This window comes from Podarcis muralis, chromosome 5 (assembly GCF_964188315.1).
Source record: "Podarcis muralis chromosome 5, rPodMur119.hap1.1, whole genome shotgun sequence".
Lineage (NCBI taxonomy): Eukaryota > Metazoa > Chordata > Lepidosauria > Squamata > Lacertidae > Podarcis > Podarcis muralis.
This window is the reverse complement of record NC_135659.1, coordinates 50,373,143-50,386,857: the sequence shown is the minus strand read 5'-3', so window position 1 is coordinate 50,386,857 and position 13,715 is coordinate 50,373,143. Positions and strand designations below refer to the sequence as shown.

General features: G+C 43.8%; 1 protein-coding gene across 2 annotated transcripts in view; it reads right to left on the bottom strand.

The window, feature by feature from the left end:
- BTBD19 (BTB domain containing 19) overlaps window positions 1-13,715 on the bottom strand; it is a 50,815-nt gene that overhangs the window by 29,610 nt on the left and 7,490 nt on the right. For both annotated transcript variants that reach the window (XM_077928781.1, XM_077928780.1), the window contains exon 3: window positions 11,739-11,792. In XM_077928781.1, coding sequence (XP_077784907.1) covers window positions 11,739-11,792 — 54 coding nt within the window. The remainder of the gene's footprint in view (window positions 1-11,738; window positions 11,793-13,715) is intronic.

The following is a 13,715-nucleotide window of genomic DNA, read 5'->3' as shown; positions in this document are numbered from 1 at the left end:
TTGGCATTTGTCCAGGAAGTTCAAACAGTTCAGTTCAGCACACACAGACTGAATAAAATTCTCATCCATTCCCGGGCTGGAAACCACAGCCGGAGTTGCTTATTTGGAAACTAGTCAGACCATTCATGAAAGGTGACTGTACATTGCAATTATAACTCAAACCTCTTCTCATTGTGGTTGATATTTCTGTTGTAAACAGAAACCAGTAGTATAGTTCCAATCACCTGAAGCAGACATGTCCATCGCTTGTTTTAGAAAGTGGTGCTGGTGGGGAATACATAAAAGTAATTTCAGACTTTCAACAGGTGGATACACCATTCTGTGTTGAAGTCATATACACATATCACATTTTTTGCTTTTTTGTCTCGTATACCCATTGATAAAACCTCAACATCCATAAAGTTTTAGACTCCACTAGTTGTCCCCAACCAACCATACTGGAAACACAGGCCTGCAACCCCCAGGAAAGGACAAGGTATGCTGCTATGATTAGAAAAACTGTAATGTTTAGGCCTACTATCAAGTTACCTTACTGGTACTGCAACTACAAGAGCTGAGAAACAGACTCTGAAAAGTGAACATGGTATCTGAAGTCACACTAGACTCAGCACTCAGGAATGCAGTGCAGAGGGACTGCCTGGCCTGGCACATGGCAACAGACTGGATGATCTCAGTTTCCTTTCCCACCTCTGTGGTCTGGAGCTCAGCAAGCTTCACAAGAAGCAGTTGGACGGAAGCCAGCTGGCTCTAGCTACCAATTTCTAAGCCCTTAGTCATCCTCAGCTTCCCAGGAAAACCCCTTTTCCACCAGATAGGTGTTCCATGCTAGGTATTCCTTTCCTCTTGTGCTACCAGCTAAGCTTCTGCCCCATCATGCCCACATTCCTTTCTCACTACAAGTGCCACAGGAGCACGTTTTTGGTACTGCTCATCTCATGTGTCGCCTCTTCCTAACTATAATGGGTTCCTGGTCTGGCCCGCTTCCTTTCCTGTGTGCCTGCAATATGTGATCTACTAGCTATTAATTTGTTACCAAGGCAATGTGGTAACACAGAACAGCTGAAAAACCACTGCCCTATGGTCCAGTTGTGGTTCAGTTCTCTACACAAATTTTCCAGAGACATTTGGCTGACCCCTGTTAGAAACAGAAAGTTGGAAACTAGATCAGGGGATTTTTCATATCTGTAATAATTTTGGTACATGCACTTTGAAACAACTTTGCTAATGTGCTCAGAAATTTTTATCTGAGTGTTTATTGTTTAAATTTTAATTTTATGTAATTGCTTCATGTAATATGCTCCAATGTAAACCAAGTTGTATCTGAAAACAACCATGTTAAACAGTTTAAATATGAAAATGAATAAATACAACACCCATCCCACACACACAATGCAGGCCCCTTATTTCATACCCAACCAAGTAATTCTTCTTATATAAAACCTGGTATGTCCAGCCAAATAAACATGTACATGAATGGAACATATTTAATAACCTGAACCTTAACTTTACCTTCAGAGACTATGGTCTGCACCTATCAAGTAACCACCAAGGAGATGACCTTCGCAGTAATAGCATCAGGTTATGGAACCTGGATACCACCTTTAGCATCAGTTTTGTCTGGGTACCACTTTTATGGTGTTTTCAGTGACAAATGAAGACCGCTCTGTTCATCCAAGCCTTCAGACAATTTATGTAGTCTGGGCCTCTCAGTTTTTCAATCTGTGTTTTTCAGTTTGTGCCTGTTATGAGCTTTTTTGTAAATTTTGTATTTTGTGGTCTACTTTATATTTACATATGGTTGTATCTTCCTTCCACAAGTGGAAAAGACTCTTACCCATGTAATGGAACTTCCCTCTCCTCTCCACCCTCTCATGCTCCCCAAAAATCTGCTCCAGAGGGCTAGGGGACACTCCAAAATAGATCTGGGGACAGCAGAAGGAGAATCGGAAAGGGAAGAGAAGTCCATTGCACAAAGAGAAGTCCACACACTCAGCACTGGATATAACATGTTGTGTTTTCTTATTTATTGTAATCTACCCAGAGAACTTTATATTATGCGGCAGCATAAATATGCTGAAAATAAATTAAATAGAACATGTTGCCATTACCAGAATGCAAATTAAGCACTGGGAACACTTATTACTTGCAAAGACTGGAACAATACAAACAGAGCTAAAAACGTGAGCCTCTTTGGGGTCAACTGCTCTGGCTTACTTGTATATCCTCAGTGTATCAGTTGCAGGAACTCTAATGGGTTTACCCTAGTAGCCTAGGAATGCGGCTTTGTTTATTTAGCTTTTATTTCTGCAGGCTGGTTATGCCGATGATATTTCCTAAAAATAACACTCAGATAACCCCACGCACCTTCTGGGAATAGCAGGCTGTGTTCTACTACCACCATCACCACTCTATTCTGGCTCTGGAATGGGAAGTTATTATACTAAAAGCAAAGGCCTGGGAGCTGGGGGCGGGCGCTGCTAAATCATCACAGAGCACATGGGCCCCAGCCAGCTCTCTGCAGCTGCTGACCTGCAGACAATGAGCAGCTTGGATCCATGGGGCCATGCCAAGGGGTTGTATTTCCAAGACCTCTTCTTGGGGAAAAGCATAACAAAGATTTGCTCCAGCTCATGGCTGGATGGATTAAGGGGATCTCTGTTCCTTCCACCCTGACTAACTTTGATTCAGAACAATCAGCTGCATCCCCTGCTGAAGTGAGGGCAATTTTTAGCTTTAGTCTGGGCTTTGCAATACAGATCAGCTGTTCCTAAGTCCTTCTGCCAGCATATCCCCCTCCCCATCCCTTGGAGCAAAGAGAAGCTTTGGAAGGGTGGCATTTAAATTGGGAAAACAGCAAGGGGAGAGGAAAATTAAACCCTTTGCCCCCAGCATCATGGTCCTGATCCCCATCTGCCTACCAGCTTCTTTTACTTTAAAAAATGAAAGAAGGGATCCTGATGACAGACCGTGCCACATCTAATTTGATGAGTCAGTGCATTTTGTGGTACCTTTAAGGTACACTTAATCCAGGGGCATCTGGTCTGCTAATCTTGGGAACCATTCCCCTTTACATACTATGGACCAGCCTCAGCATTCTGAAGACATGGTATGTGTGTGCATGAAACGGAACCAAAGGACTGATGTTTTAATTCACTACTATCCAAACTGTGGGCAGAAATCCCAGAAAAGTCTGAAGCCACAGGTGTGATTTCTAGACTTGAGTATGTTTTTGTTAGGTACATCCCACTCCCCTGCCCCAACTCTTTCAGTATTTCTCCCAGTTCAAAAGGTAAGGCTTGCAGGGAATTTCCTTGATTATGTTTTGCACAATTGTGCAGATTCTGCTGTGCTCATTTGGGCAGATGGGCTCCATAATTTCCATGATGGGAAATAACACATGTTTCTTTTGAACTGTTTCTTTATAAGCATACACATTCATTGCTCATTAGGGTGTGCACTGGTGTAATTCTTCCAAGAGGGTTTTTTAAAATGCAAAACAAGGGTGGATAATGCATTCCTAGGGAAAGGCCATTTGAAGAACTTGTGGCCCTCCAGATGTTGCTGGACTCTACTTCCCATCCACCCTGGTCAGCAAGGCCAGTGAAGATGGGAGCACTAATCCTACAACATCTCCACAAGTTCCCCATCCACACACAATACACGCAGAGGCCTGGAAGAGGCAAATGGCCAGAGGCCTACCTAGAGGTTGGCTAAGTTGGCCTCCACCAAGGGTGCAGGCCCAGTAGGGCACAAAAATTGCACCTCTCCTTGCTGATACATCTCCTTGCCAAGGGCGCAAGGGAGCCTAGGTACACCTCTGCAAATGACCAAATCCAAATAAAAAGTCACAGATTTGGTGCCTCAATGGTCACCTAGTCCACCCCCTGCCAATGCAGGAAACGCAATGCCTTTCTGCTAGGGTGTCTCACCTAGAGCTATGATCTGAAGGAACATGATTTAGGAATCTAACTGATGCTAAGCAGGTCTGGGTGTGGTTAGCGTCTAGTTGGGAGACCTCCTGACAATCTAGACATGCTGCTTGAGTTCCACTGTGAAAGAAAGGTGGGATATATACTTTGGCTGTAGGGTTCAGTTTTCCCTTGCTCGTTTCATTTGCTGATTAGAATTCAGAATGCCCTGGGCACCTGATACATTTAGAGTGAAACCTTAGTGTGCTATGAGCTGTGTCACAGATAAATGCTGTTTAGCTTGCTGGAATAAGATAGGAGTGAGGAGTGTGTGTGTGTGTGTGTGTGTGTGTGTGTGTGTGTTCTGCATTGCTTGAACAAGGGGCTTGGGAACAAGGACTTCATGTTCTGTGAGAACCGTAGGCTTTGTGGCTTAGGTCAAGGGGACCAGAAGGACCCAGACTCTGGGGTTCTATTATCCCAGGTATAGGAGGGAAGTGAAATCCAATAGCATTAAAAAGCTGGCATCTACCAACGGGCTATCTGCTAACTTTTGCTGGCTTTTGTTGTTTCACTTTCTTTCCAGAAAATAAAATGAACGTTTCCCTAATCTGACTATTGTGATACTTGTTATGAAGTGTCTCTAAAACAGATAAGGAGAGGGGCATGGCAGTGCATTTTCCTGTATCTATGATCAATTGTTCTCTTCTGTTGTGGGTTACAGTATCTAGTGAAGCATTGTGACCCGCAGCTCTTCAACCTAACAGGGCAGCATGTCCCCACCTGGGTGGCCTTTACAGAATCCTTGCCTTCCCTAGCAGTGCAGAACAAGGAATGCAGCAACAGGTCTTGACATGCCTATGGAGTGGCAAGTAGGAGAGAGCTGCTTGAATAGTTCTATAAATGTACTGAGCCAGCTAGTTTATCTGTCCAAGTGGGCCAAAACACCTGCCATTTGTGCTGAGCCTCTTCATCAGACTGGATGTTAAACAAACAGGGGGAGGGGGGGAGGCTCTTTTGGTATTAAAGCCATAACATCTGCATTGATCAAAAATTCATTTTTGTTCCCCAGTCTCAGAAGGGGTATGGCTGTGGGGTGCAGCTGTGGGGGTTGTCCTGAAGAGCACCCGCACTTCTGACTTTACCACTATACCACTGAGTTTGCCAGCAGCTGCTGACCCAATTAATTTCACTCCTAAATAGAAAGCGCTCTCAATCTGAGGGGCAAGTCTGAAAGGGAGAGACTTGCATTTTTTTTCCTTCTTAAAAATGCTGTGTGCACACTTATATGGAGGTACATAAGCATTCATATTTTCATGATTTTGATTTTTCTAAAACAGCTGCAAAAGAACTCAGCAAGTGTGGGAGACTGTGATATAACTGCCAAATGTGCACATATGCACTGTAGCACTGCTGGCTACACTTCTGGAGGTTAGTTTTGATTTTTCCAGAATGCATTGAAACTGGGCATGAGTAGAGGTTTATAGGCAGTGTGGCTGCGTGTGTTAATTCCATCTGGAAATTGGCAACAGGATAACACCAGTCTCCTGATTTATGCTGAACCAAAGGAATTGCAGATCCCCTTAAAAACACACACACACACATATCAAGTTTTGGCCCTCATCATTATGCAGAAAAGATTGAAAATGTCAGGTGAGCACCAAAGGGTTTTGAAGGCCGTTGCCAAGACACGGATTTGAACATATTTAAATAACAGAAAGTATATTTCACTAATGTCAAGCTACTGTCAAAACAGCGTATGCAAAGGTTCGAGTTACGAAGCACTTGTATTTCTCAAGGCCCTGTGAACTTGTAAAGCTCAAAGGTATGCAGGGATGCCAAAAGTCCTATGCAGGGCAGTGTGGAAAGGTCCTACAAATAATCTGCTTGTATAAACATTTACAAGGGCCTGATCTCCTGGCAGGGGTTTCTCTCATTCCCTGTTTGTCACATCAGAAGCTGTTAACAACCCTGCCCCACTCTCAAAGGCATGCTCACATGTCCCTAAGAACATCAGATGTGTCCGGGAATGGAAGCTGTCTGCGTTCTCATGAGTTCCCAGCAGGACAGGTTGTAAATGATAATCAGAACAAAACGTGGTGTTAAAATCACAGGCAAGAAGAACCCAAGCCTCTTCCCAGATCTCTCTCTCTGCCGCTTCCCTGAAGACAAGGAGAGTCCAAGGTTGCTTCCAGATGCCGTTTTATTGAGCTTTCATTCCAATTTGTTTGCAGGAAGATTAGACGGCATTGTGTCAAGCAAATTTTATCTCACATTTTCCAGTGCATTTCCCCATCGCTTTTTCTTATCGCAAAAGGTCTGGTTTTGTGCAGCAGTTCCAAATTAACTTCAATGGTGCAACCTCAATTTGCCAGTATGTGATTAAAGCCCACCCCAAAATAGTGACAGTCCGTAAGCACCCTGTGTTTCTCCATGTAATTCAGTTCCATACTGCACAGGTACCTAACCCAGCTCTATTGCCTAATCTAACTAGCAGCCAGGATGACCTGGAACCATGTGTTACCTGCTCTGAGATCTCTGGAGGAGCAGAATACAAATGTGGCAAACAGCAGTGTGGAAAGCAGATGGCATACAATCCCCTTCCTGTCAAATTCCTATCAAAGTTGTGGGGGCAACCACACCAGGGTGATATTAGGTTTGGTACCCAAGGGGTTTGCAGCTTCCCTTCCAGCTGGATCCTAGAAAAATGAGGACATGCCTCAAAATGGGTTAGCGAGTCATTTTGCCAGCTAAGTTATGGAAGAGTGGGTTGTAATTGGATCTGTATTTAGTTTTCAGCTTCGTAATTTATTTCATTTATGATATTTTGTTTGATTACTTTATTGTTGTTTTCTATTTTCTATTTACCGCAATAACCCAAGGACTGCCTCTCCCTATATGAACCAACTCAGACCCTGTGATCATCATCTGAGGCACTTCTTCCTGTGCCTACTCCACAAGAGGTCCAGGTGATGGCAACAGAAGAACAGGCCTTTTCTGCAACTGTTTCCCGTTTGTGGAATTCTCTCCCCCGGGAGGCTCACCTTTTGCCTTCATGAATATTATGACATATCTTTGGCTAATTAAACAATCTATGGCCTTTTAAACTGGGGGGGGGGGTATTGTTTGGTTTATTATGCTATTTTTGTGTCTTTATATTGAAAACTGCCCTGTGATCCTTGGATGAAGGCTATAATTATTTAATTTAGACCAATAAAAGTATTTTATTTTTACTTTCCCATCCTGCAACAAGTCCCCCACATTTGCTTCACGCTTCCTCTCCAAACAGTTCTGCAGTGCTGCTGTTGCTAACATATTTTGCTAATTGATGGTTAAGGGGAATTATTCTATTCCTGATCTGTCCGTTTACATTCTGGCAATCACATATTGCCCTGCCAGTATCTCTGACTAGAACCTTTTCGCATATGGATGAATTTACAAAAGCTCTGAACTTCTGAAACGTGACAAAGGATAAAGGTAGAGAGAGAAGACCTTTCCACCTCCCCTCGTCATGGAATTTAACAGACTGTGCAAATATTTCAAGCCTTGTTTAAATAACTCTGAAGGCAAACAGTAGAGAGTCAGCGTGTAACTGGCTGAACAGCAGATAACCTCAAATCAGGAAGAAAGCCTAAATCTGGTGTATGTTGGCTCCTATCTGGGATGAAAAAAGGGAAGGATGGATTTATGCAATAATTGGTGAAGTAGGGTAAATCCAAAGTAATATATTGTGGGATGTGTAAGGTACACACACAAAGACCACAAGAGGCTGTCAACTGAAAAGGCACACAAAACCACCATATAGATCCACCATTTGTCATATTCTTCCTAGAATTAAGGTCTGCCAGATAGATCAAGGAACCCAAAGCAAAGGCTGGGTTCACATTACCACCTCAGAATGCACTGAAGTTGTTGTTTTTCCCTAGTGCATTTCATTGCTCTTCCCACCCCCCACCAACTCTGCTAGCTATTCACATCAGCATGACTTCATTAATGTCAGATTCATTTCTGTTTGTGTTCCACCAGGGGGTGTTGATGGGGAGGGAGTGTCTTTACTCTATGCAAAGGTGCTGTCACTTTTGCTAGAGAAGAATTAGGAACAGTTTAAGGGCTCCAATCTGTGTTAAGCTGGTTTGAGAAACAACACATCAAACTAGTATTTTATAAGTACAGGATACATATGCATTTTGGATAGTGTTGTGTGAACACAGATTAAAAATCCAGGGTCAGAAATGCAGTGAGGGCACAGTAAATGGGAGTGTGAACACAACTGACCTTTGCTAATCACTATTTTTCTTCAGGTTATCATAATTCATTCATTATGGTTTTACTTCCCCACCATTAATTGTTCCCATTAGTCTTCTTGCTCTCCTCACACTTCCTTTTTATATCTACATAACTACCTCTCTACTGTGAGAAAACCTCAAATGAAATCCATCATGACCATCCATTCACAGTCATTTTCTAAAACTTTCTCTTCTGTTTAGTCTCTTAGAATTTTCCCTTAAGTGCTAAGACAATGGTACCGATTCCTTTTCAGTTGCCTTCCGTGAGATACCCTGCGCTGCATGTGTGCAGTCACAAGAATGGAGTTCCCTGCTATTCCCTTACAGCCTCAGATCCTTGTAACAGATGGGAAACTCCTAATAGTCACATAAGAGCTATTCCTGGATTCCTGACCTAGCAGGGAAGTGGCAAGTCATTAAATTCCCCTGTGAACTCAGTGTCCCGTGCTTTCAAGTCATCCGAAAGCAGCTGGGAAAATTTATGTTCCTGGCTAGCTCTCACTTGTCCTGTGTTTACTTTCCCCCACCCATTCCTTAGATCCTCTTTCTAACCCAAAGAATGTCACCACCAGTAAAATCACCCACACCAAGAACTTAGCTCTCCTCAAGCTCTGCTTACTTTCTCATCGTTTTATGAGTCTTTGCTGCTAAGTCTTCTCTGGGAAGGAAGTCAGGATAGGGATGGATTCTAGACAGTCCCATGCTGCTACAAATTTGGTGAAACATGCCTTTTCCAGGACACACCTACTAAAACACTCAGAGTCACATACACACATTAAAAAAACTGCCTAACAGAGGAATGTTAACACTGCAGGCCAAATTATTAATTGTTAGCTGCATTCATGCCTTCATTAATAAATGTTCTTGTTTCATTATGCACCATATTTTCTTCCTCCGTCTATATACATATCCAATGATAACAAATATACAAATGGATTGTGATGGCAGAGAATGTCATAAAAGATGCCTCCTCCATTATGAATCAAATTGTTCTATATACTTTACACATCCCGAACAGTGTCCCCTCTAACTCCCTGCCCTGCAAATGCACCCACAGGACAAGGCAGCAAAGAGAGCTCCTAGTGAGTAACTTGCTCCAACAAGGATTGGAAGAACTGGGGGGCATGTTGAACCTCGGCTTCCCATCCACCTCTTCTAAGCTCTGTCCCCTTTAGGAGAACTAGGGTCTCTCTAAGGAGTCACCTCTCGCCTGAAGAAACACACTTCCCCTGCACCCCATAGTACCTCATGCACACCCTGCACCAATGAACTGGCGAGGGAGCATAGGAGGCACTCAGTTCCTTGGGCCCAGGAGCAGCACCCACCTGGTCTGGCTCCCAGCAGGTGACCCTATAGCCTCTGACTCAGCATCCTGTTCACAGCTGGGGAGTGTCATGACCCTGGAGTCCCACGTTTCAGTGTAAGCAGTGCCAACAGTGGTGTGCATAATGTCAGCTTGCTTTGAGCGCTTTGGTTTAATTATTTGAAAAGTTACTGACACAAAGCAATCCTAAACTCACATTATGCCGGGACTGGGGACACACGGCTGCAATGCCAGTCGAACAGACGTTGTATCCATTGTGTGCTCAGACAAGGAGGAAAGGGAAAAACTCAGAGCCAGAAAAGACCACAATGGTGCATATGCTATCAGCATCCCTGGAAACACCACCACAGTCCACCAATCAGGGACTGCACTGGCATCAACATCCTGATGTGATGCAGATGTAGAAGAAACCAACCTGTGCAGGCCAAGATGAGGTAGGTCTTTAACAAATTCCAGGCTTTACAACGGGGGGGGGGGGGGACATAGAACGTGGATCAAAAAGTTGGCAGGGTCAAGCAGTGCAATGGGCCCATATCTCATTCTTCAGCAAAAACCAGTAACAGTTTGCATACAAAAAATACCAGCTGAGCTGCAGTGGTGGCTATGCCCACTGGGACTAGTAGAATGGAAGACAGGGAGGCCATCAGTAGATGGAGCCAGAGCCAATGGCAGGAAGAGCCAACTAATTCTGTTTCTGTTCCAATCTTATTCCCTGCTGAGTTCTGTAAAGCAAAAACTGAGGAAGCCCATAGCCAAGGCAACCCCCTGGAGTGGATGTAATTAAGAAGGCAGGCATTTGAGGGCTGTCTAAGGGCAAGTAGAGATTGTTGGGGGGATGGCATATTTGCCCTGATGAACTGGCCTCCACTGTCCAGATGAAGACTTGTTTAAACACATGAAATCACCCTGAATCAGCAATAGGAAAATCTAGTTATCAGTTTGGCAGGAAGATGCTCCCAAGCCGGACAACTGGAGGGGACCTGGAAGTTGTCCAAAATGGACACAAAGTCCAGTCAGAATCAGGAGCCGTCCAGATTAGATTTTCCTGATTAAGGCGAATTTTACTGGAGTCATTAGAACAGAGTTTTACAGTGTTTGGCAGCTCCTGGGCTAGCAGGAATCTGCCAATGTAAGGCTGCTTTGCTGACAGTACTGGCGCGGTGTATTTTCTTTCATGGCTGGTGTGAACCTGAACACTGCCAGTGCATTCTGCTTCCATGTCTCCTGTAATTTAAAGATAAGGCAAGTTCTTTGTTCCTAAAAGCAGAGAGTTTCTGTTTTGCAAGCTTTGTCATGGGGCTTCCCTACCTCTATTCCCCTCACAATTACTCTAGCTAAGGTTCCTCTGAAACAAGTGAGAAAGAACCAAGAAGAAAGGTTTCCTGCCTCCCCCCGCCCAACCACAACAGTGAAATCAAGACGTAATGTAACACAGATGCTTGAGTTTCTGTAGGCGGCTGCTAGAAGGCACTAGCTAGTGGAAAATAAACATCTAAGGTAGGCCCAACGTAAGGTCAGTTATTGAGTCCAACATTTCTGCCCACTAAACTTTAGGAGTTGAAGGGACAGGGATTCCAATTCAGTCAAATCAGCTTAGTAGTAGCTGTCCATAGCAAGCATTTTTCTTTCCATCTTTCATTTACAAATTTATCAATGATTTACCTACCACCACCACCACCACCACCATAGACAGGAAGACCCTAGAAAGGTGAAATACTTCCCTGAATTAATATCAGTGGCGTCATCAGAAGAGGATTTGGGGACAGAGTCCGCAGCCCTTGCTCAACAGAATGGTCAGGAAGGATCTCCAAATATGGGCTGCTCACCACATTTTGAAGTGAAGTAATGCATCCGAAAAGCAGATTGGGGTGGGGTAGTCCAAAGTTTAACATTGCCAGGTTTGGATACAGACAGAGCACACTGTATGGATCTGGCCTTCTAGCACCCACAGTTGTGGGATTCTCCTTTCATTGTGAAAGAGAGCACACAATGGAAGGCACGTCTGTGTGGGATCCACTGATAAGGATTAGGGGAATCTGGGTTCAATTACCAGCAGGCTATTTTAAAGCAGCCAATAACATGCCCTGCTGCATCCCAGAGGCTGTGTCATTGAGCAAAAACTCCTACATCCCTCACCCTGTAATATGCAAGCAGAAGTAATTACATTACAAATACATCTCGTGGAGAATCAACTTAAGTGACACAAAGCATAGTGCTTACCTTTCTGAGGTCATCCAGCCCATACTCTATGGATGAGGTCAGGACCTCCAGGGCCTACAGTCAAAACAAAGGAGTGATTAATGTACGCTCTCAGTACTTGACGCTCTCTGTTCTATCGGCAATGATGGCATGTGCCTGAATCCATCCTGATTTTCTCGGTCTTCAGCTTTCTGTAAAGTTTCTATGGGCAAAATTTGACTTGCACAATTAGACTGCTGCTCACACGATGGGACTTTGCCTTCCTACCCTCCCCCCTCCAGCACTCGTGCCACAAAAATATGCTTTTCCAAAGTTTCTCCCAGAGGTTATGATCTATATTGTGTCCTATATCTATTGCCCAGTGTGTAATTGAAACTTTAACAAGCTCGTCTTTTGTTTCCCATTCTAATAAAAAAATTATACATTTCAGACAGAAGTTTCTCCTTATTTTCTAAGAGTAGTTTTTCAGATTGTGAGCTTCGGTCCAGAAATCCATTCTTTCTTCAGTTCACATAGTTGGCAGCTGCTATTCTCTGCCCCTTTTAGGTTCATAATCATCACATTTTACAGATTAAGAACAAATTAAACCCTTAAATCCTAGAATCTAGGCTTGTCTACTAGAGCTGCTCCCCCTCTGCCCCCATCCTGGATAGCTGTTATATCTCTCCTGGAATTTCTGCTGGGCATTAAGGAGTGCGTATAATGTTCTTCCCAGCCCATGAAACATCCAGCCCTTCTCATGCTGCTGGGTGTGGCTGCTAAAAATTCCAAAGAATGAAAGCAACGTCCTGAGCTGTGTGAGAGAGAATAAGAGAAAACATTATAAGGATCAGATGAGTTTGGTGCAGCCAGCAAGAGGACAGTCCAAACTTCCCTGATGAATGTCAAAAAAATGCAGTTCATATACTCTCCAACTATTACCTATTTAATAAATCCAGACTCTACCTTATGTAGAAGTTGTTGCTGATGTAATGAAAAAAATGTACCTGATACCTGATTATGGTTTCTATGGCAAATACTCAAAAATCCATAGTTGAGCAATACATCTCTCAGGACCACCAAAATGTCACAAAAGCATGCCATATTGAAGAGCTATGGATTTTGGATATTTTTATGGACCAATATAGCAACCAGGGCTTTTTCAGCCAGAACTCACCGGAACTCAGTTCCAGCACCTCTTTTTCCAGAAAAATAGCACTGATTGCAATATTTTCCTTTTTTGGAGGGGGTGGGTGGGACAGATTGATGTAATTGAAAAACTGGGGGAAGGCAACATTTTTATGTCTCTTTATTTCTTTCCCCATCTCCAACTGAGCCTAGGGCTTGCCGATCAGAAGGTCGGCGGTTCAAATCCCCGCAACGGGGTGAGCTCCTATTGCTCGGTCCCAGCTCCTGCCAACCTAGCAGTTCGAAAGCACGTCAAAGTGCAAGTAGATAAATAGGTACCACTCCAGCGGGAAGGTAAACGGCGTTTCTGTGCACTGCTCTGGTTTCGCCAGAAGCGGCTTAGTCATGCTGGCCACATGGCCCGGAAGTTGTATGCTGGCTCCCTCAGCCGGTAAAGCGAGATGAGCGCCGCAACCCCAGAGTCGTCCGTGACTGGACCTAATAGTCAGGGGTCCCTTTACCTTTATTCTTACATAAAATAACCAAAGCTATTTGAATCTGAATTTGTTTGTGGTACAAACTCAGTCTCTAATCATTCACAGCAAGGAATGACAGAGGGAGGCAGCGAGATGTCAAACACACCATCTACTATGTCCTTTTATGATGACAGGGCTGGAATTCAACCTTCCCTGGAGGCAGCTCCTGACAGAGAAGCTGAGTCACAGGAGTGAGATGCTGCCAATACTGCAGGCATATGTAAAACCTGAACAACAGCTATCTGCTGATTAACACAGAAGGAAGTTTTTCCAAATCTTAAGGTTGCCCCTTTCTTCCTATGACAATATATTGATTGGTTTACAATATTTATATACTGCCCTTACTGAAGGAATA